Below are 23,224 nucleotides of genomic sequence, written 5' to 3'. Positions count from 1 at the left end.
CAAGGAACTCACAGAACTACACACGCATTGTACTTGCGCGAGATGCTCTAAGTTTGCTAGTTTACTCACACACATGGAGGTCATAACCTTCATGTAAAACTATGGCAAACGGTTAATGTAAAGCAGCATTCCCAGCAAATACTATAACTAGAACTACAATGCAGTAGTCAAGAAAACGGAACCAAGGATGTATGCAGAAAATTCGATGTAGCACCTTGCCAAGTGAAATCTGTTAAAACTGAGCAGCTGTCAGTCCCGTCTAGTGTGTTGTTCCTATTCCTTTCTGTACTCAGCTAATCTTCAAAAACTAGTAGTAAGGACACCGTCTATGAGTGAGACTGACCCTGACGACCACCTCAAAGCCAGGCTCTTCGCTGTGGTCACTAATCTCAAGACCAGTCAGACTGTCAGGCTGCTGCTCGCCAAAGTACTCGTAACCGAGTCTGTAGTCCTCGCCGGGCAACCCTGCGGCGGCACCAGTGACATAGTTCGCCACCTTGGCAAAGCCGTCCCACGTTGCGTCCCAGGTTGGATTCACCAAGAACTTCTGCATGATAAAGAGTTGCAAAGGAAACTGTGAAGTTTTGCACAGCACACGCGAACTCGCAAAGCAATGGTGAAGCATATCGCAGAGGGCATTCTGCACAAAATTCCTGCAGCTAAAAAGTCGTTAGTCAGCACCTAAACAATTTTCGAGCATTCTGTTTAGTCTGTGTCCTCCGCGCTACCTCTACTACGCCTAATGTACTCAGACAACTTACCCGGATGACGTCGTACCGTGAAGACGACTCCGGATACAGGTCCAGCTGGTCAAACGACTTGTGCAGTGCCTCGACAGTTGGCATCTGAACCAAATAGAGGAGCGGGTCCTTCCGTGACCTGTTGGTGAAATCAAAGAAATAGTTTGTCTACTGTTGTAGCTACCTCGACAGCACGACTTGTCAAATGTCATGGCAAGGGTGCGGACACCAGCGGTTAAAGGTTTCGTAAATGCAGCAGACTGAACTTTTTTCATGCCCGGTGATTAGCCTAGATAACCATTGTTTTGAGTGTCGTTTCTGCTCTAGGGTTGTGTTCAGTAGCTGTTCACAGACTTTACGATTATAGAGCCCTGCTACTCCTATTTCTGGGCAGGGACAAACTTGTGGTCCTGCCCTGATACCTGTGGTACGAAAGTTGTTTTGCTAGCTCAACAGAAGCTCTACCATCTCTCTTGCATTTGAATGTGATGGCAGTACGGACTGTGCTGAATAGTAATCATTAAAATTAGCACGGGTGTGCAACATTTACCATTGCTTTGAGGCAACACAAATTTTGTATGGTGGAGTATGAATAGCAGGCTAACCTAATGTACCAAGACAAGGCGTTTACTCAAAGCTCAGTATACAAGCACTTCTGCATTCCATGCCCATTAAAATGTAGCCATGGAACGTAGCCATGCAGCAGCTGGGCTAGTAGCAACATCTTGTGGCACTTTTTTTTTTTTTGCTTTTGAAGCAATGACTGTCAGAGTGGGCAATACCCACAAATTTCCTCATGCTGCCGTGAATATGCTCAAACATGCTCTTTAGAAAGCAAGCTGGCCTTTTTGGCTGCGTTAAGCTAGTACTGGAGCCAACTTGAGGCACAATTCCCAGCCTAACAAATAAAAAATATGTCAGCATTCACAAAGTCATATTAAAGCAATAACCAATCAAACTACTTACCAAGCTGCTATAGGTGAGGCAAGTGTATGCCCTTGCCTAAGTCATAAACCAATACAACCAAAAGAATTTCACATATTGTGAACGAAAAGACTTCTGGATAATGCCATGAACACAAGTTTAAACCTTAACAGAAGTTAAGATAATCAATAGGGATCAAAAACACAATTACACAATGTTATTGGAAGGTAAAAATCAAAGCACAGGCACAAGGCCTGTGTTTTAAGCCTTCTATGCAAGATCAAGGCTTCTGTATAAGTTTTAGGCCTCTATAAAGCAGCTTAGCTGCATATCAAGTCTTAACATGCAGCAAAGCTGTGCGTCGTATCTTCCGATTAGGCATCGTTAAAACTAACAGGGTGACAAAGACAAAAGTGAACGATTCAACACAAGTGATATACTCTGAAAATGTATGCTGAAAAGTGGTTTAATATACACATCTTCCTGTCCATGCACCTACATGGCAACCAAGTGGACAAGACGAAGGATCGTAGTATTTAGAACAGTAGCAGCAGAATGAAAATAAAAAAAGAAACACGAAAGGTGTTCAAAAAAATACACTGCAAAACCCGTTTGGCACCCAACTACTATCAGCAGCTCATACAGTCTAGAAACTAAAACTAGTTTTCATGAACATCTATCGAGGGCCAACTCGCACACACTTGGCTTCGAACCACGGGACTAGACTCACGTCTGTAACGCTCATAATCTGCGTGTACGGTGTGCTTTCCTCTCCTGTTCTTTTATCTCCTTCAAGTACGTAGCGCACTTCACTTAGCCCACACGCCAACTGATCTGAGTGGCGGAACAAGACGTCCACATGGTATCGATGTGGTATTTTCAGCTGGGATAAAAGCAGGCGACATCTGTGCAGCAATCCACAAGTGCATTGTACAAGGCACGCAGGTACAAGTTGCCTGCTCCTTAGGGCGCGCAAACACATTCACTGCTGCCGTCTGCAATGTCTCACTTATTTGCAGTCCCATGTACTAGGCTCACGGAATTAGGAATAACAGGAAAAGTAGTTAGAACACTCTGCACGTGAAATTACTCAAGAGGAGCGCCATGTCATGTCGCAATGAATCTGGTCACCGAACGTGATGCAAACTGATCTCAGAGTACAACCCAAAATTAGGTCGATGACACACAAACTGGAGACGGTGGAAACGAAAGCATGAGCATTAGTTTAACACATTTCATTGTGTGACCACTGTACGTGGAACAAACAGGTCGCTGTTCAAATGTGCACCTCGGGGAGCACTAGAGCATGCTGAAAGGCTTGGTGTGTTCTTCACATTCGGTAATGTACTGCCACGACTGTGGATACACTGCAGGATTTGTGCAGATAAATATTTAGTCCGAAATAAGCGAGGCATACAACGTACAAAAGGGCAAGCCTAAGTTGCACGAGTTGGCCCTCAATAGCTCTCCAAGAAAAATAACAATCATTTTTAAAGACTGCTATACAAAAGTAGCTGACTGTCCGATGCTACATTGTCTTTGCAGTGTTTTAACACCTTTCCTTATTATTTTCAATCTGCTGTAACTGATCTCACCACAATCTTTTGTTTTGTTCACTTCACTGCCATGCAAATGCACACAAAGTAGCCTTATTCACAAAAATTTAGCACTTGATACCGGAAGAACTTTTCTGCAAAGAATTTTCAATTGATAGTCAGCAATTGTTTCACTGCTTACCTTTGTCTTAGTCTTAGCCACGCTGTTAGTTTTAATCCTGAACCAGCACTAAATTGACTGGTTTTCTTGCCCCTTCAGTGCAAAACAAGGCAAATTGAGATAACCTGCCAAGTTGTCACTGCTACTGCCATTAAAAAAATCCTCCATTTAGATGAGCTGTAATAAAGATATTCTGCACCCAGTATGGGGAAATGCAAAGCATACTGAAGGCCAATTCCGCCAACACCTTCTATCGATGTTGTTTCTTTGAGCGCCAGAAAGTTTACAGAAATGACCAATTCATGAAAGATCAATCTGTCCTATTCCTCAGAGAACAATGCCAAAGTTGATGATTGGTACTTTCAAATGCTGCATGTGTGGTGGAACGATAGGTGGAACAATCTTATGTGGCATGGTAAAAAAAGAGGTGCACTGTCAAATCGACAGTGACGATAGGTGGAACAATCTTATGTGGCATGGTAAAAAAAAGTTGCACTGTCGAATCGACGAGTGCACTCTCTCATCGAGGTTGCACGAGGCTCTGCGGAGCTCCGCCCTCGACGACCAAACCTGGGCGACCCAGCACGCCCACGAGGCGGCGGCGAGGCAAGCCCTCAACATCCCTTCGTGGGAGGCTTAGGCCTGGCCATCATAAAGTGCTGGTTCTACAATAAAAGTTTATTCCTCCTCCTCCTCCTCGAATCGAGAACAAAAGTAGTGTCGGGTATGGATGCCGTGTGTTACTGCAGCAAATGCAGCCAATTCTCAGAGACCTTCAAAGTATGGCCATGGCTTCTCTTCCTACAAGGACACTCGCTTCGTCACACAAGAAAATGCATCACACAAGACTTGAGTGATAATGACAGGTTTTTAATGTGTATATATAAACAAGAAGACAATGCCCAAGTCATAGCAGAAATGTTCGAAGGCACCATAGAAACAAACAAAGAGTGATGACACATTCTGAAACACTAGTATGCCAACGGAAAAACGGGTGAGATAAAAGGTGGGTAAAGAATAAAAAGTACGCGAGTGGTGTTCGGGACTTGTGCATTTTTTACAAGTGCAATGTGTAATGTGGGCATGTTATGTGTGCCATTTTTTTGGTTCACAGCCATAAAAAAATTATCAGACATAAGCAGCAAATCTGACAGCAGCTCCCAACAGAAAAAAAAAGGGCCACACCTGCCTTTTTTTAACAGTCTTCAAATAGCAAAGCTAAGCTTTTAAGTAAAACCAGTAATGAGGTAGTTTGTTATCCTTCGATAAAGTGCTTTTAAAGCATTAAAGAAAACTAAATTTGCATGCAAGGTCATGTGGCAGACAGAGCACACATTTAGCCAAACGTTACAGTAGCAAAAAAAAAAAGATTGCCAAGAAAACTTTGCTAAAAAGACTTAAGGCAGGTTTTCTTCACAACTGCCTGCGACAAAAATTTGGTACTAGAACCCTATTTTCTAAATACAGTTAAACCTCAATATAACGAAGTAGGTAAAATCATAAATTTACTTTGTTATGTGAAAATTTTGTATTGAAATTCAACCTTTTATTCAAATGAGTACAGTTGTCGATGTTTTTTTTACACAGAAGGGGCCGAAAGATTTTCCGAATTATCAAGCAATCGAAAAAGAAAAGCAACTGAATGAGAAAAAATCTAATTTTCTTGAATTAAAAAGTCGGTGACGAAAGATTTGCTTTCACGTCGTGTGTCGACGATATCTGCACATCGGCGGTACGAATTCGTCGACCCACCATACTTCTTGGCTTACCCTCGCACACTTTCACTCACACCCAAAGCACACAGCGCATGTGACATGAAAGGATCTGATCGCACTCGGATTTCACACAGAATACAACGCTACTCTGATTCGGTGGTCGCTCTTGGTTGCGCGGTGCGCGATTTGAGAGGTGAGTTCACAAGTTAGCCACTTGAAATTCAACCATTTAACTACCTGCGTCTGTGGAACTTTCCATTTATTGTCTTGGTATTCCTTCACCGAAGCAGTGAAATTTCATTATATAGAAATCGTGTATAAACAAATTTCATTATATTGAGGTTCTAATGCATGGTGTTCGTCGCAAAAAGTGGCAAGAAGTGAAATACTTCATTATAGTGAGAATTTCATTACATTGAAGTTCGCTATATCAAGGTTTAACTGTAACAGTTTTTGGTGCAGAAAATGTGTAATTAGGCGAAGTTCATAAAACAGGCCACTTAACAAGATATCAATGTCACAATCAGCCAACAAGGCTTGTAAGTTGATCACCTTCACCCAGTACCGAAATAGGACGCACCAAAAATTCATGTTCTAGTTATTCCACAGAGAACGCACAAAAAAAAAAAAACTTCAGTTGCTGGACGCACCAGTAGCACTGCACTTCCCATCTTCCCTCAGGTATACAGTTAGCATCAAAAGTTTACAAACCATCGGATCCGAGAATATGAATTTCCAAGCACTTGCTGAACAAGGCCCAGTAAAACTGCACAACACTAATGTCATATGCAATCTAAACACAGAATTATGAGTTCAGACTGTGGAGATATTCAGCTGATTTTCATATCTTGTAATCCGTAGACTTTTGACACCAACCATACATACAGAGATGGTCACATCAGTACCACATCGATTCAATACAGCAATGTCGTCCATTGTTAACCAAAATACCTTGCCGATATTCAATGCCAGTGTATCTAAGATGTTCCCCAATGAAACGAACACACCCTAAGAAACATTAGTTATTTCGAGCACTTAAGCATGGAGAACAGAAGTGCTGCAAAATTTTAAAATGTGTGAAGCGATCAGGAAGCTGACAGAAAAATATAGTGCTCAGAAACAAACATACAAACTTGATGAGTAACACCAAGACGGAAACAAGCATGGGCAGTAAACATTACATTAACTTTGCATAGTGTTTTGGCTGGAAAGCCTCTAAAGTGCCTGCACATCTACAGCAACCTCTTTGAACAACTCTTGAAGACTTGTAGCCTCACTTTTCAACATGTCTTTGATCCTCAACATGAGAGCTTGGAAACAAGACCTCGAAATGGAGGTCACAGCTCGTACCACATCGGTAAGACCCAAGGCCTGAACTATGATAGAGTGCAGACGTATGATAGGAACACTCTCCTCAATTTCAATATGTAAAAAAAGGGGGGCTTACATAGATGGCTACACTAAAATGCAGATAAACAATAACGATCATGGTAAGCTAAAACTTATGACCACATGGGCTAGACACATCGGACAAAGGCAGCACGTGGAATACAAAAAAATAATCAGTAAATAAGCGCTAGAAGTATAAAACTCGGTACGTGTGGCATCAAAAGGCCTAAGGGGACAGTTTTAACTCACTCCATTGTATATAACATTTCATAAGTGACTGCGTGCTTTCGGCATTAGAGACTCGGGAGCACGAAAGCTTAGCCGGACATACACAACTTATCATCCGCACGCCACAAAAAAAATAGAAGGCCATATTATAAAAACAAGAGCTTCTAAACAATGCATGCTTCTTATCAGGGGACATAGTTACTAACACTGCAACCTAGTAGGAAACCAACGCGCACAGCTTTTAGAGTCAGCTAATAAAAAATACTCGGCAGCAAATTGTAATCAAGGAGCAGCATTCTGACAGTAAAAAAAAGCAGTACCAAAAGCAGGTGTGTAAACAGCCACAAGTGCAGTAGTAAACAAAAAGACTGGTTCACTGGGTGAGCACCTCGCTGTGTAACACTCATCCCCATTTCCACACACTAGAAAAATGTAGGAAAGCTCACTCGTGGACGGTGCCTCGTAATAAGTGCTGCAGCGAAAAACTTAGCTGATGAGCCCTAAACAGTGTCTTAAAATTACTGACTCTTAACTAGTGAACGTATTGAAGGACTGAAACACACAGTACTACCCCTATCAACCATCCTTCCACATAGAAAGAAAGAAATAATCGAGCAATAAGACACAACATTCGATCACCGTGGAGCCTGTGACTCGGAAAGATGTGTGACCAACCAATGACGACTCAAGGATCTGTGTCCACCATTTAGTGCAAAGAAATGGTAATCTATCCTTCATGAAGTAGTTGCCACAAGGTGCTTCTATGATGATGACTATGACAAACAATGATATGCAGTAAGTTCAAGAAAAAATAGCCATAAGCTAAAAGAAATGACAAGTTCACATATTGGCACTGTTTGCGCTCAATCGTGCGACACTTTCCAAAATTTCGCACCGCACGCTAGTGATTAGAGAGGTTTATGCACACCAGCAAATGATGGGAGGTCTTGCAACCGAGTGAAACTAGCGACCATCAATGTTCACGCCGACCCTGCACCAGCAACCACGATCTGCATGTCACCGTCCTGAAGTCTTCTTCTCAACTGAAGTTTGTGAGATTAGTGTATTTAGCAAATTTACACTTGGGACCGTACCCTGATCCTCGTCCCTGCAATGCCCGCAGAATGTCATCTGGTTGACCGACGCAGCGAAAGTAGCAGATTTAATTCACATGTGAATCCATTTCATCCACCTTTCTGCACAAGAAATATGGCAGCCGATAGCAAAAGAGAAGGGAATAATTTAGCATGACACATAACAAGTGCAAGCAGACTTGCAGGAGCTTGATGTGGGCAGGTTGGTGTAACATACTTGAAAAAAAGAAAAACAGCGCGAGAGAGATGAGGATGAAAAGAAGACCGGTACAATGGACGGTTGCTAACTTCCAATTAAACTTTTACTGAAGAAACAAGGTTTATATACATCAAAAAAGAACTGCACCACTGTGACGTCAGGAACTGCCTATCACAACAGAATGGCAATTTCAGCCATATGGCCGCCAGGCGTTGTTATTTACGGCCCAGTTGCTTTCTACTTTGTTGTTCTACATGTTGTTAAACACGCGTAAGTGCTGAGAGTACCAGCCAGGGTTGAGCTAGAAGCTGATTTCATATGACCGTGCCCACCTCAAATTAAAAAGGAGTCGCTATGACATATCTAAACGAAGCACTAAATAAATATTGCATTCACCAAGTGTAGAAATCAGTTTTAATAACCAGATTACAAGGCTGAGCCAAGCTGGTTTTCAGTTATATTTAGTTTCTAGGGTTTGTGATAAGCTTCTTGAAAGATTGAACAGGTAAGGGTAAGATTGAGCAAAGCAAAACTGGGTGACAGGAGGAAGGTACATGGGATCCCATATTGGCAGAGGGTGTCCCACAAGTGTCCCACCAAAGAGGTTGCGCAAAGGCCCAATTTTAATATTGTCTTCAGTGTGCCATGTAAGTTGGCTAAGATTAGCCCTATGGTGACCAAAGCAGAACCTGGCGGCCCCTGCTCTAAGGAACTTGCGGTGTAGCACACGCAATGCATATGAAATGTCGTCTATGAAATCCCCCCTAAGCTGCAACCAGGCATACAATCAGGCAAATGGGGCGTGTTTACAATGAAAGGGCACGAGAGTACAACCGGGCTGTAATAACAATGAGGGTGGGCATTTGGCTGAACATTGTAAGCATTGCGAACGCTGTCCAAACTTTAATCACACCAAGTTTCTGGTACGTTCCGAAGATAGACTAGAAACGGAGATACTGGAAGCCTTTCTCATTGCGAGGCCCCAGGGCATGTGCATTAGCTGCCCGTCAGTGACATTCGCCAACAAAGAGATTGCCTTTCCAACGCAATAGAGAGTTCATAACCTCACAGTGGTGCAATACATATTTTATGTATATAAACCTTGTTTCTTCAGATGAAAGTTTAATTGGAAGTTAGCACCGATCTGTTGTACCCGTCTTCTTTTCGTCCTCGTTTGTTTTTTCTTCTTCAAGCAGACCAACAGCACATTCTCTTAATGCAATAACGATTGTTGCCTGTCTATGTGATCTTCCTTCTGCGGACAAAGAAATGTATAACCAGTAGTTATGCCTTTGCGATGTTTTATACCCAGTAAAAGATCTAACAGAATGCACATTTACAGACAACTCGTGCCTGAACAGATTAAAAACAATTCTAGAATAGTTTTTATTAATTTAGCATCCATACACATTAGTTAATCTACCTTCTGACACATCGCAAGAGAAAAACTTGTTGCCCAATCTCGCAAGCCACAAATTCGCTTGTGCTTGCTGTTGAAGGCCAGTGCATTAACATGTTTTGTCGTGAACGAACCGACTCATCCACTGCTTCTTCAGCCAATCAGGCAGTATCAGGCAGTGCTCAAGTAAAACTCTTGCTTGGGCTAGTTGGTTCATGCTTGAATTAGTAAAGGCAAGGCGCAGAAGACCAGGACTCAAGAAGAAGAACACAAACGACAGGACCGGCGCCGGTCCTGTCGTTTGTGTTCTTCTTGAGTCCTGGTCTTCTGCGCCTTGCCTTTACCAACTCAATCAGGCAGTGCAACCTCCGTAAAGATGACAACCAGAATACAGCGCATAATTTCACACAAAATTAGCTCTGTATTCACATGGTGCAATAGAAACCCACAAGCATAAAATCTCTTTACATACGTCTTAGTCACCTCTCTAAGCAAAAGATAATGCTAGCTAGTTATCCTAACAAATTTGCATCTGCTGCAAACCACTCATCTTTCACTTCACTTTTGTCTTTCTTGGATTCCTGTAGAGTTCTGATGGCGGCACTGCATGCCTGTCCTTGTGTGTGTTACAGAGAGTCGGCTCTATTATAAACTCAAACAAAGAATATGACTTTGCAGAAAAGAAATTAAAAAAAACCTTCTGGAGATTTATCAAACAGATCGAAAAAGAACAAGATGACAAGAACACAACCTGACAGACGTGCCAACTATACTAATTGAAGTTTCTGGGAAAATCACTTCTAAGCCCACTGTCAGATAATTGTAAAATAAGAAAGATTATTAGCGATCTTAAAAGTAAGTCTTTCTTGGCACATAAACGCATATTCTATAAAATAAAACAAACTATGAGCAATCTTGAAAGCAAATCTTTTTTCAAGAGTAGATTCAATATAACAGTTGGCGCATGTTCTGTCAGCTTGTGCATATGTCCATCCAGTCCTGCATCGCCGTGTACCATTTGATATGAATGACAAACTAGTTTGAACCAAGACGCCACTTTAGTATTCTTTTATGTAAAAACTGGCTCCATTCAAATTGTGATACATGTAAGGTAAGCAGCTGCATCAGGGAGCATGTTATTCTGAGGCACCAACTCAATGCACTGGTGCATGGGTCACCAACTTCACGATATCGAATTGGTGCCAGAAAATCAGGAAGTAACCCTAAACAAGTAACTTTCCCGATTGAAGTAACCAATCGAAACGGTCGCACCATCTTTTGCACTCGCCAATGTGAATGTGCAATGACATGTGACGCACCTACACAAACAGATCCAAGATTGGAGGCACACACTCTTGTAAACAAACACCAGCAATGCCACTGTAAAAGAAATACACAAACAAGTTGTCCTTGGGAGAGGGAATCGGGTACGCAGCCTACACGTAAAGTAATTCATGGGCAAAAAAATGCAAAACATCGGGATGATTTTACTAGGCCAGCAGTGAGGAGAAGGCTTTGGTCCCATGGCACACAACGTTTGTGCACTGAAGGGCTGCGAGACGCAACAAACTTGCTTTTCAAGAAAAATTTAGCCTCACATTCTCTTAGCAATTCACTTTTCCACATTTGAAAGAAACAAAAGAATAGTGCTTAACTTTAGCAGTGATTCAGCAGTTTCTTATCCCTAAAAGGCAACACGTAATTAAATATTCATTTATTTTTTACTCGTCGGTAAATCCATTAGTGATGGGAAGTAGACAGCCAGAAAAAGCATAGCAGTCTGGGCAAGTTGGTATGTCCTGTGCTCCGATCCTTTTCATTACCCCTGCCACCTTCCTTTTTTGCTCGTTCTGAGCTGTGCCGCAAGACTAAATACACTACCTGAAGCTCTCTCAAGCAGATATATTATGATAAATTTACCATAGATCATCAGCATTACCAAACTAACACTACGTGGAGGTTCTGATGACACTAGGAACGTTGTCAAAATAATTTTCTAAGAAGGAAGCGAGAAGGATTCACAGTGTTAAACTATGAAGGTCCAGTTCTTCACCTGCTATGATAAATGCCTGCTTTGATAAACATTTAAAATGAAAACAGCACCACAATGGCTTTTGTTCAAATATTGGCCAATAGCTTGGCCATGGTCATCTAGTAGATATAAATTGTGCGGAGAAAAAAAAGCAGTTCGTTCATAAAATTAGTCACTGGCAGCTAACCAGAATTACTTCAGCTTAGTGCCTACAATGCTGCTTCACAAAATTGCATCAACAATGCCAGTCACACAGCTATCTGCCAAATGACATCTCCATATTAATTAAAAGCTGGACTGCAGCTCTGCACCAAAGACCACCCTGAAACAACCATTTCAAATTTAAAACTGAAGCAAATTTGACAACAAACAATATGTTGCATAAGATGAGGAGTCCATTACAAATGGCTCTTTCGGATGATCCACTGGCTCATTTGTCCTAAAATTTTGCACAGAGATGGAATTTCACAGCGTATTTCATTCGCAAACATTACATGGCTACAGCACTTCCCTGCTTCTTGCAGAACACATGCAAAGTACTGATCTGTGATGCGGTGCTGGGTGCTAAACATTTGGCTTTCTCAGCTGCAGAACACAGCTGCCATCTCTGAGTGTTGCAGCAACACGCTGTGCCTTATGTTTCGTCACAGCAGTCAGACAGTACCACTGTTCCTTTCAGTGGGACAATTACTTTGTTTTTGGTTTCATATCGCCACAGACGATGAGCAGTCGTGGCTTGTTCTAAACGAGACAGCAAAAGTGCTGCAGCCAATCATGGTTTCCAGCAGCGTGTGCTGCAAGATTCCATGTTTGCGTGACATTTGAGTGCGAACAAGTCGGCGGTTTCATCAGAACAGCTATTTGATCCTGTTACCTTACTCATGCATGTTCCACGCTTCGCTGCAAATTACCTTGGACATTTTCCAAGGTTGTATTTCTGTGAACCAATTCACTTACAGGCTCAGTTACTAGGAGAAATCGAAGCCAAATGCAGTTTCCACAGCCTTCCCATCACTGCAAGGCTCCAGTCCTGCTACTACCTTACGCATACCAACTCTTCTACGCAGTAAAACCTAGTCATGCTGCACCACCACCTCCCTCAGACTGCTGCAGCTTCCTCCTTTTTGTCTCGTAATACTCCATCTTTGCCCTCAAAACTGACATCTTCATCTTGTGCTCTCGCCGCTTCAAAGACACAACCTCGCTTGCTGCCTTCTGAACGGTGTCGCACATCTTTGCGATCGAGCCCAAGAAGGTGATCCCATTATTCGTCTGGCCTCCCGTGTAGTCCGTCCGCATATGGCGAGCGTCCCACATGGTCGCACGGTCATCCTCGCTACCGCTGGCGGTGTTTTCAGGCCAGCATTCCTGTTTCGGTTCTGGCGGGTCTTCGGGTTCCCTCTTGAATTGCATCGGAGCCCGATTCACGTTCGTCAAGCACTCCGAAGCACTGGGAGGTTCACCGCTCAGGCTTTGGTCGCACAGTTGGCTGCTGTCGCCATTGCTCATTGTGGCACCGAATTTGTGGTCGGAGTCGTCGGTGAGTTGGCCAGCCGGCTCTGAAGGATCTGGGGACCTGGGGAGCAATATGACTTCAGGGTGATGTGACTCGGACAGATACAGAGCATCTTGCTCGAGGCAGGACGAAGGGCCCAAGATGGAGTCACCCCTGGTTTTCCAAGAATGAGAGGAAGAGAAAAGAGAGAGCGGAAGTGCAACGTGAATAACCAAACTGCTCAAGGCGGGAACAAAGCAAGAATATGGCGAAACGCTGTCAGAGTTGAACACTGCAAAGCTTTAAACATATCAGAGCACTAAGCCACAAAGCAGCAAGCCAAGGCAAGCCATGGTGACATGATTGAGGCTATGTTCTAATTCATTACAGCGAGCAGTCACATATCCAAACACGAACACGCCTGGACACTGCTCGCCCCTTGGCAGCAAATTTTTAATGCCAGGGTAAAACAGAAAGGTTACTGCAATTTTCTTTTTTTTTTAATCGAAGGAAATGGGAAGTCGCTTATTTCCCTCACATTTTATTTTAGGCTACAATGCATCTTAGTTTGTCGTAAAGGATGAGTAGTTGCAGATTTGCACAGTCTGACGAACTTGAGCATGGCACTTTCCAATAATGCATTTTCCAAGGCTTGCCACCTCTAGCCTGAGCATTACTACGGCCACATCAACAAGCCTTCAACGTGACTTTAAGTCTGACAAAGAGAGCTGACTAGAGTCCACTCGATTGTGCAGCTCCCATTTTTCGTTTGTTTGCATGGTAGCAAAGTAGCCAGCATAGTTGAAGACTTCAACGCTGTCTCTCTAAAGCAGCTTTCACTGCTGTTGACATTTGGTAGCTGCAAAGTACTTGTCTGTCCTGAGATTTTGAATAAACCTTGAGAAGTGTTTAACAACACCGCTTTAAAAGCAGCTGTCAATACACCAACAGGTGTCTGCATTGTGCTAGCCACTAGCCCAATTTTACACAAACAAGCAAAAAAAAAGACGACTGAGTACCAACATTACCAATTTCAGCCTGCCTTGGCACTACTTTACAAAATGTGCATTGCTTTACTGGTAGCTAATTTCTATTTCCAAAACATCAGTTTTAACTTGAGAAAATTTTTGTGAAGGCAAATTTTTTTTATGAACACATAGGAAGAGATTTACGCTATCATTGAGATCAATATGCTATACGTTACTTATAGCGCTATACGTTCATCATGGCATGCAAACATTCTACGCTCAGAGGCAAAATTTAGGCACTAAACAATACTGCACACTCTTCTCCAAGCAAGATGTTCACGCTGGAATGGCTTCACAGTTTACAAAGAATTAAAAATAGGATTTATGAACTAAGAATTGTTTAAAAAAAATCTGATAGCAGTCTGTTAGATAATGCAAACGAGATACTATAAGCATCTATCAATGAACATAGCACGAGAAAGAAAAATCAGGCAGCCAAGTGAGATATTGTCGCCATTTTGTTTGTGGAGCTCCCCGGTTACTGCGTTTTCAACTTACTACTAGTTTAATTTCTTTCACAAGTTCCCTAATTCCCCTAGTTCCCCTTCAGAAGTTCCCTTACAATTTCCCTAATAAAGCTCCTAGAGTAAAGCTTGGCAGTGAAGTTACTTATTCCCCATTGGAATGATGCACAGCACATGGATTTTACTATGATTTGGTGTGGCTACTTTGAAAAAGCAAACAGCAGCTCCTTTTATTGGCCTTTATGGTTTGCTGAGCTGCGTGCCAGCTGCATATTTCTTCAGAGCAGCTGACTGTTTTATTATGCAAAATAGAAGTGAGGCGTGCAGACAGGACACAAAAGTAGAGAAGTGGACAACTCTTGTGTCCTGTCTGCACGCCTCACTTCTATTCTGCATAATGAATCCTTACCAACTAGCTCAGCTTTCTGTCGTTCTAAATGGCAGTTTTGTATTAACTACTTCATTCTGTTATGCAATTTTGAGTGTGTAAAGAAGCCTTGACGCTTCTAATAATCACGTAATTATTGTGGACGACTTTTGGGCAGTGACGCTGACCATGGATGACTACAATTTAGATTTTTAAAGAGTTCCTTTTAAATATGATGCTCTGAAAACACAATGACAGCAGACTTTCGGGGATAAAATGAGGTCATACAGCAAACTCGAGGCAATAATCTTCAAGAGGAAGAGGAAGGTCAAGGTCAAGAGGAAGCTTTAGCTTGGGCCCAACCCCTATGCCGGCTATTCAAATACATGTAAAACGCAGAAACATTGTTCTTGAGACAACTACTGGGCTGATTTTAATGAAATTCATTAGATGTGAGAGACAAAGTGAAATTCCAGCGTCTGTTAGAAGCAGAATTTCTATTTAGGGCCTGAATTTCTTAACAGCAATTTTTAAAAATCAGTTAGTTTAAAAAGAAAGAAGCACGATGTTTACACATTTGTAGCTCTACACCATAAATAGATATCGCAGTTCTGTAAACTGCCTCTGTTAGAGCATTTAAAGTGGACAAATTTGATATGTTAAATTATATCTTATGTGAATATTTTGCGTTGTTTACAAAGATTTTGCAAAAATCCTTGCATATTAGTGCCGTATGTAAAAGCCATATAGTATAATATATCAATTTGGTTGGCCTTAAAAGTACTATTAGATGCAGTTTACAAATTTTGATATTGTTTTTTATTGCAGAGTTAGAGAACTTAAAAAGCTTGATAGTTTTGTTTTCTGAAAATTTGTGATTTTCAGCAATTCCTATTTTACAAAAACTGACAGCCCAAGTCAAAAATTTGTTTCACTAAATCACTAGATTCTAAATTTTTTTTTTTTAATTCCGACAAACCTCACCAAATTTGGTGCAGTGGTTGTCAAGACAACCATTTCCCCATTCCCGTGTATATATATATATGGAGCCCGTGAGCTAAAACTTCGTCTTACAACAAGCCCAAAAGCTTGTTTAAAGGGCCCCTAACCAGGTCTGGATATTTTGAGCTGACAAACGCAGAGCATACACTACACGATAACAATCGTGTCTGCAAAGTATTACATCCCTACGCACTGCGGAAAGATCTAAAATGTCAAATCGAACACCGTTTTTTCTTCTTCTCAAGCCTGCCGCACTTCAAGCCGGAGGATGAAGTACTTGTGTGCTTGCGCCTACGCACTGGTGTCTGCAGTGTGACGTCACTCATGGTGACATGTGACCGAGAATTATTCAAGGCAACATCTCTTATCTGTGCGATCTGTTGCTTGAATTGACGACTTGAAGTTTAGAGAAATGATGATGATTGGAGTTTATTGGCGCAAAGGCATCTAAGGCCAAAGAGTGCCAGGACATGTGTTTTTGTTTGGTAAAATTGGTGCTATGACTTAAAATAGAGGCTGTATAGAGGCCTACACGAAGACCTACACGTAAGGCCTACACGTAAGGCCTACACGTAAGGCCTACACGTAAGGCCTACACGTAAGTTTAGAGAAATGATAAAACACACAAACGGAATGTCTGCATGTTTTTTGTTTTACTTCGCACTGAAGCAAGAGAGACGTACTTCCGCTTCGTCTGCTTGTTCAACCGGTCGTGTGGTCACGTGCGCAGGTATCGAAACTATGCCATTTCCTACCGTGTTCCAGCACGTGATCATGCTCTGCGATCCGCTTGTTCTGCCTCAGTATTCGTGTAGCACTGAATTATACTGCTAGTCATGTTCCCATGTGCACAGTGCGCAAAACCATGCGCTGCGCGAACAAGACAACAGCGAGGTCCAGTATGGGAGAACGCAGGAAAGGAATTTCGCTTGCGGAGGCTAGACGGGGCGAGTGGAGAGAGTGCCTTGCTTGGCAGTGGAGCCTGCTTGCTGAAATTATGGGTTCGCGGTACTGAAATATTTTTATCTTGGCTATTAATGAGCCGATTTTAAAAATTTTTGCAGCAGAACGCTCTCTAGAAGACACGTAACAACTTTAAGCGTACAACCAAAATTTGTTATGGGGCCTGGTGCAGGGCACTTTAAGTGTAACGTGATATAATCATCATAATCATCATCATCATCATCGGCCTGGTTACACCCACTGCAGGGCAAAGGCCTCTCCCATACTTCTTCAACTACCCCGGTCATGTACTAATTGAGGCCATGTCATCCCTGCAAACTTCTTAATCTCATCCGCCCACCTAACTTTCTGCCACCCCCTGCTATGCTTCCGTTCCCTTGGAATCCAGTCCATAGCCCTTAATGACCATCGGTTATCTTCCCTCCTCATTACATGTCCTGCCCATGCCCACTTCTTTTTCTTGATTTCATGAAACGTGACAAGGTTTAGATAAATCCATGTACTAGCAATCCTTCCCATGCCGGAAGAAGTCCTGCCCCACTGGTACACATAGAGGGATGCTAACACCAAATTTATCTTTAGTATTTTTAGTACGATATTCTGCTTTGCACCAGACAGCCACAACAGTTTGGCTTGGTTACTGGACAAACTTTACCATCAGGTGTAGGCTCTGTACAAACCAAGCCAAAAGTTATGAAGCCGCCCCTGCAAGTGTGGTGGTGTTGCCGCGGAACAAGAATCTCACTTTATTCCATTAGGTACAAGGTCGTTCACTTTTGTAAAACGCCAAGCACCATAGCAGCTAAAAAATTTGGCATGAAATCCAGTAGGTCAATCTGTCAATATTAGATATCTGCATTAGGCATATTTTCCGCATGAAGTACATGAAATGTTAAAAGTTACACTGGCTTGAATATTAATGAGATGTTCCCACTAGAAGCAGATGACCCTGTACACTGTACATGACACGGAGAAGCTATCTGCTCAAAGAGATGAGGACAGAGCAAAGAACACATAAGAAATTCAAGCAGAAACCATCGAAGGCAATCATCGAAGTCCCAATAGCTTTCCGTTTACCTGGCTGCATAATCTCAAGTGGAAAAGATGCAGCCCAGTGGTTGCTCTCTTCACCTCTTTCCTCTTATGTATGCGACATCAATGCCTGTGCCAGCCAATCGAGTGCTTCTTTCTTTGCTCCCTATTCACTCTTGTTGCTCCCTGCTATCTTAAATACCTATCTGCCAACCACAAAAGCCTAGGGAACTAGGTAAAGTTAAATAGAAAAACATACGCACCGCAGACTGAAGTTGTTTGGCTTGTGTCACAAAGTTGTTAATCTCGCAACCTACACACTACATATCTCGTCTGTGTCACTCATTCTGTTCTGGCGCCTTCGTGCGATTAGCTCCTTGATGTCAGTCTGCTTGTTGTACCCTCTCTGCTACTACATTTTGCTGCAACCACTCATCTGATTTGTTTCCCGCAGACAGGAACACTAACTCGCCCTACTGGCTAGAGAGGTTAATCAAGCAAATGTTGAACTTCTGGCTTTAAAATTTTTGAAATTTCCTTAAATTCAAACCCGATTTCCGTGGTGGAAAGTAGTGCGAGAAGTGACGGGAAAAAATAAGGACAACAGAATGCTCCTTTCCATAACAGCGACACATCAATTAGCCCAGCAAGGCATCTTGCACGATTTGTATATTCACCAAACATTCAACATCTTTAAATCTAGAAATTTTCCTGTGGCTACGAGTTGGTAAAAGCAAGCAGGTGGCTTCAAGTGTGACTGAAGAGTAAGCACGCACGTACAGTGCTCAGCAATTGAAGCGCAATACTCAGACCGCATAGCAGCCAGTTATTTTTGTGCTACCGGAGGGAGAGCACTAGATAATCAATGGGGGAACAAGCAACAGTCGCAATTCTCCACAAAGGCTGCCACTTTAATCGTAACCACAATGCATCAGCTCGGTGTCAGCACCTATCAATGGAGGAAAGAGCGCCAACATCCCTGTGCTCCGAGCATCAAATTTCAATCGCTGAGTACTGTACGTTCAAGACAGGACCGCAGTCGGGACAGGACCACTTACGCATCGGCATCCATCGGTGTGTCATCATCCCGCCAGTGGTATCGCTGCCCGAAGGTCTCGAATACCTTCAGGGACAGTCCGGTGAACTGTTCCGACGTCAACTCCGCATCTATGGCCCAAATGCAAACAGGTGGGCCAAGGGGAGAAAACGAACCATTGTTGAACCGTGCCAAGTGTCATGCAGGCTTTCCGCAGTGCACTCACACTGTCACAACAATCGCACAGTGCAGAGCAGTGCCTTACGGTTACATCTTGCTCTTGGTGCTGGCTTACACGAAAGCTACAACAACGTCAACTCTCTGACCTGTCTCAAACCTGCTCTACATGAAGAACACAGAGTTGATTTGACAGAGCTCACACTTCCCTCATTGAGGGAGTACTGACATGAATTTACTTAATATTAATTTTCTTCTTTGCATTAAATCAAGGTCCCAGACCTCTAAACCCTAGATAAAATACTATCAGACCTCAAAGAATCCTAAATAATTAATTATAATAGCTTTTCCTTCAGCTGGTTTTGTTTACGTTTCTACTATGTCGTGATGTCATGACGCAAAAAAGTGGTTAGGTGGAAGCAGGACATTTCAATGTTTTGATGCTTGCTGTGACTTGCTCGGCTGTCTCCTATGCTGCTACTGGTTGTAAGGCCCAATGCAGCAACACAGCGGACGACCCAGCGAGCCAGAAGGACTGTCTAACCATGTCTAACCATCAGAGTGTCCTGTTCCCACATGACCACATTCTGCAACATGTGGTCACGATTCAGTCACTTTCTGGGATACAAAACAGAAAGTGGCTGTGGAAAAGCTATTACAATAAATATTTAAAGGCACTGTGAGGCTTGCCAGTATATCTTCTAGGGTTAAGAGGTCCCGAACCTCCACTTTACGGAAAAAACTGACGAGTTGGAAATATCATGTCAGTACACTTTTAAAGAAGGTAAGTGGGGTCGAAGAAACATTGCTTTTGTGTAATGCTGTTTTCTTTCAATCTGTGCAGCAGGACCTTCACACAGACCTAGAGGCTTAGTGACTCGTACAAAACTAACTTCCTCGAAGGACAGCAAATACTGGGCACACAAGTGTAATTGCATTGTGCCAAGTGCTGCCGTTATGTTCAGGAATCTGACCTACGACCCTTTGCAACATAACGGCACAAACACTAAGCCACCAAAGCACTTGGCTCACGTTCTGACCACAGAATTAAACTGCAGGACCAAAAATGCACACAACGTACACATGATAGGGAATAAATGAAAAGACTGCAAAAGAAAGACACGTACAGGACAGAGAACAACACACGCACTAACTAACAAGCGATGTATTTTAGCAGGAAGTAAAAGGACTGATTATGGTCTCCTGCCCTTTCTTTATCATAACTAAAGACATGATCCATTCAGCTGTTCCAGCAAACTATCCCTGTCCTTCCTCAGGTTAACAGATGTGTCCCTAATGCAAACGCCATCCATCTGCTTGACAAAAAAAAAAGCTTCCAAAAGCTCACGCTGCATCGTGTACCTGCTCCTACCCAATATATTTATTTCATCACACAATGGCACACACTTGCAGCTTCTTTCCCAGTGCAAAGCAGATGTGCATATGCCTTGTTTTTTTTCAGGATGTCGCATGTTCTTAGGCCTGGCCGTTCATGGACCTACAGAATTAGTTGTAAGCAGCGTCTTGTTTGTCTTCTTTTCGCTGTCTGTCTTTGTGCACTTAACCTGCCTGCAAAAAAATGATGCCGTACCAACTAGCTTGGATCCAGACCCTTCTTCAGTAATAAAACGTGTGTGGTTACCGCTTTCCGCCATGCTCCTTGTCATGGTCACAGGATCTGTACAAATTTTAGTGTTTACAGGTTGGCAGGTATGCATTGTTTGCTGGTGAAAGAAAAAGATAACTATGCATTGAGTTCTTTCCAAGTACATGTTGGCACCAACGTTTTCGAAGGCCACCAAGTTTTCAAAGCGTGCACCGTGCGAAAACCTTACCATTGTTACATCACTTCTAGTAAACCATAGTTTGTCTGGCAATACTTTTTCATACACAATAGCATCTGCCAAAAAGTATAACGCGTCTGTAAATGGCATTTGCATAGCTAATATAGCTTTTTAAATATTACTTGAAAAAGTTTACTTTTGCAGGCTTGCTTTAGGGAGTACCTGAAGTTGTTGACAGTTTTCATAAAAAAGGCTAAAGACGAAGACGAAGTCAAAGGAACACATACGACAGGACTGACACTACTTCCAACAGGCGCTTATTACAAATAGTCATGATGTGCTTTATGAAAACTGTCAAGTTGAACCTTATTTTTGGTCAAGTTGATATGGTGGAGTTAAACCATATTTTCCAACCTTATGTGCCCTCCAGTTTGCGGTGTACTTGAAATTAACATCACTGACCATTTTCCTGTCTTTCTTAAACTTCCTTTCAATTACTTAAACCTTGTCATGAATTCTATAAAGCCGTGATTAACAAAGAAGACTTCATCGCTTGCGTTGGTGAGCTAAATTGGTGTTCTGTCTCTTCAGAGTGAAACGCTGAATTTGCATTTAATGACTTTTCGGAGAACATAAAGAAATGAATCGCTAATTCTACAAGCTTTGTAAAATGCAGAAGGTGTGTCCCATCTTTACAGAACCCTTGGTTAACCAATGGTCTACTAACTAGCCTATGTAAAAAAGATAACCTGTACCGAAAATTTAAACAACGCCCTTTGAACATTTGACTCAAAACTCGCTATAAGATCTATTGTAACTTGCTAAACCGGCTGCTCAGGGTAGCCAAAAGAAAATATTATGAATTCAGAGTAGCCGAAGCTGGCGCAGATTCAAAACGACAGCGGAATATAATAAATTCCTTCTTGAACCGAACCCATCCGGCTAAACCAATAAGTAAGCTTCATTCATCAGATGCCACGTATGAACACCCAGAAGAAATCGTGAATGCATTTAATGAGTTTTTGTGACCATTCCTCTGATCATACCACTGATACTCAAATATCATTTCAGTGATGCTTACAATCATTGTACCTATTTTCAACTGGCCCAGATGAAATAATTAATATCATACATGATTTAACGGTTACAGGAGCAGGTCTGGACGAAATCAGTTGTAAAAATATTAAATTAGTAGGTCACTTTATCGCATGCCCGTTGTCTCATGTTATCCATTTGATCTTTAAAACTGGAGTATTCCCAAACCAACTAAAAAAAGCAAAAATTATTCCAGTATTTAAAAAGAGTGGCTGCTCCTACATTTCTAATTATCGCCCTGTTGCTATTCCTTTCTGTAGCAAGGTTATCGAAAAACGTATTGAAAAACGCTTAACCAAATACTTCTCAAAATTTAACATTCTTTTGCCAAATCAATTTGGCTTCAGGGTAGGATCCTCGACTGATTGTGCTATACTTTCTTTCACGGATAAAAGGCACTATAGATGCCAGTTTCTACGCAGGATCAGTATTTATCCACTTAATCAAAGCATTTGAATCCATAAACCACGTCATCTTACTTGCTAAACTACGAGCAGTAGGCGTCGATGGCTCAGCATTAGCACTTATAAAATGTTACCTTACAGATAGACAACAAGCTGTGTATTTTAGTTCCTCACTTTCTAATTTCAGATGAACCAATAAAGGGGTCCCGCAGGGGTCTGTACTTGGCCCACTACTATTCCTGCTTTATATAAATGATTTACCCGGTTGTTTAACAGAAACTGAGGCCTTTCTTTATGCAGACGACACTACATTACTTGTAATCAATCGTTCACTGACTTTTCTGACTACTAAGCTAAACACTGATCTAAAAAATATTTTAACGTGGTGCCAGCTTAACTCACTAAGCATAAATCCTACCAAAACATCTTTTATGCTTTTTCATTAGAATCATAGGATACCAGAATTAATTCCCACTGTCAACCTAAATTCTCTTAACATCAGTGCAGTTAATGAATGCTCATTGCTTGGAATAATTCATGACTCAAACTTAAAATTTACGAAGCATATCGCCTATTTGAAGCACAAAATTTCTCCCGGTATTAGAATTTTACTGAAATCTAGATATTTTAGCAAACCAACATTGCTGACCTTGTATTATTATTTTATTCACAGCCATCTCAATTATTGCCTTACAGCATGGGGTAACACATATCCAACAGCACCCATACAGCATTTGCAGAATAAAGGCATCCAGATATTGTCGCGCAGCCCATTCTACTGCAGTGCTTCTGATGTGGTTCTCAACAACACAATACATTCAGTAAAAGATCTTGTTAAATATAAATTAGCCGTAATGTTATTTAAGGTATTACATAATCCTCCTCCAGTAAATATATTTTCTGCGGCAACTTTGGTTAACTTGAACCGCACAAGGTTTGAA

The 23,224-nt window shown here is 42.0% G+C and overlaps 1 protein-coding gene across 3 annotated transcripts in view; it reads right to left on the bottom strand.

Annotated features, from left to right (window-relative positions):
* The window catches only part of LOC135907351 (TBC1 domain family member 15-like), a 92,358-nt gene that overhangs the window by 28,473 nt on the left and 40,661 nt on the right, over positions 1-23,224 (bottom strand). For 2 of the 3 annotated variants that reach the window (XM_070526870.1, XM_065439038.1), the window contains exons 5-6: positions 762-879; positions 344-547 (exon numbers count right to left, since the gene is read on the bottom strand). In XM_070526870.1, coding sequence (XP_070382971.1) covers positions 344-547; positions 762-879 — 322 coding nt within the window. Of the gene's footprint in view, positions 1-343; positions 548-761; positions 880-9,801; positions 13,106-18,845; positions 18,955-23,224 lie in introns of those variants that run through there. The other variant, XM_065439039.1, reaches the window with a different exon arrangement.

The sequence above is a fragment of the Dermacentor albipictus genome, chromosome 10, assembly GCF_038994185.2.
Source record: "Dermacentor albipictus isolate Rhodes 1998 colony chromosome 10, USDA_Dalb.pri_finalv2, whole genome shotgun sequence".
Lineage (NCBI taxonomy): Eukaryota > Metazoa > Arthropoda > Arachnida > Ixodida > Ixodidae > Dermacentor > Dermacentor albipictus.
This window is presented reverse-complemented; position numbering and strand designations above follow the sequence as displayed.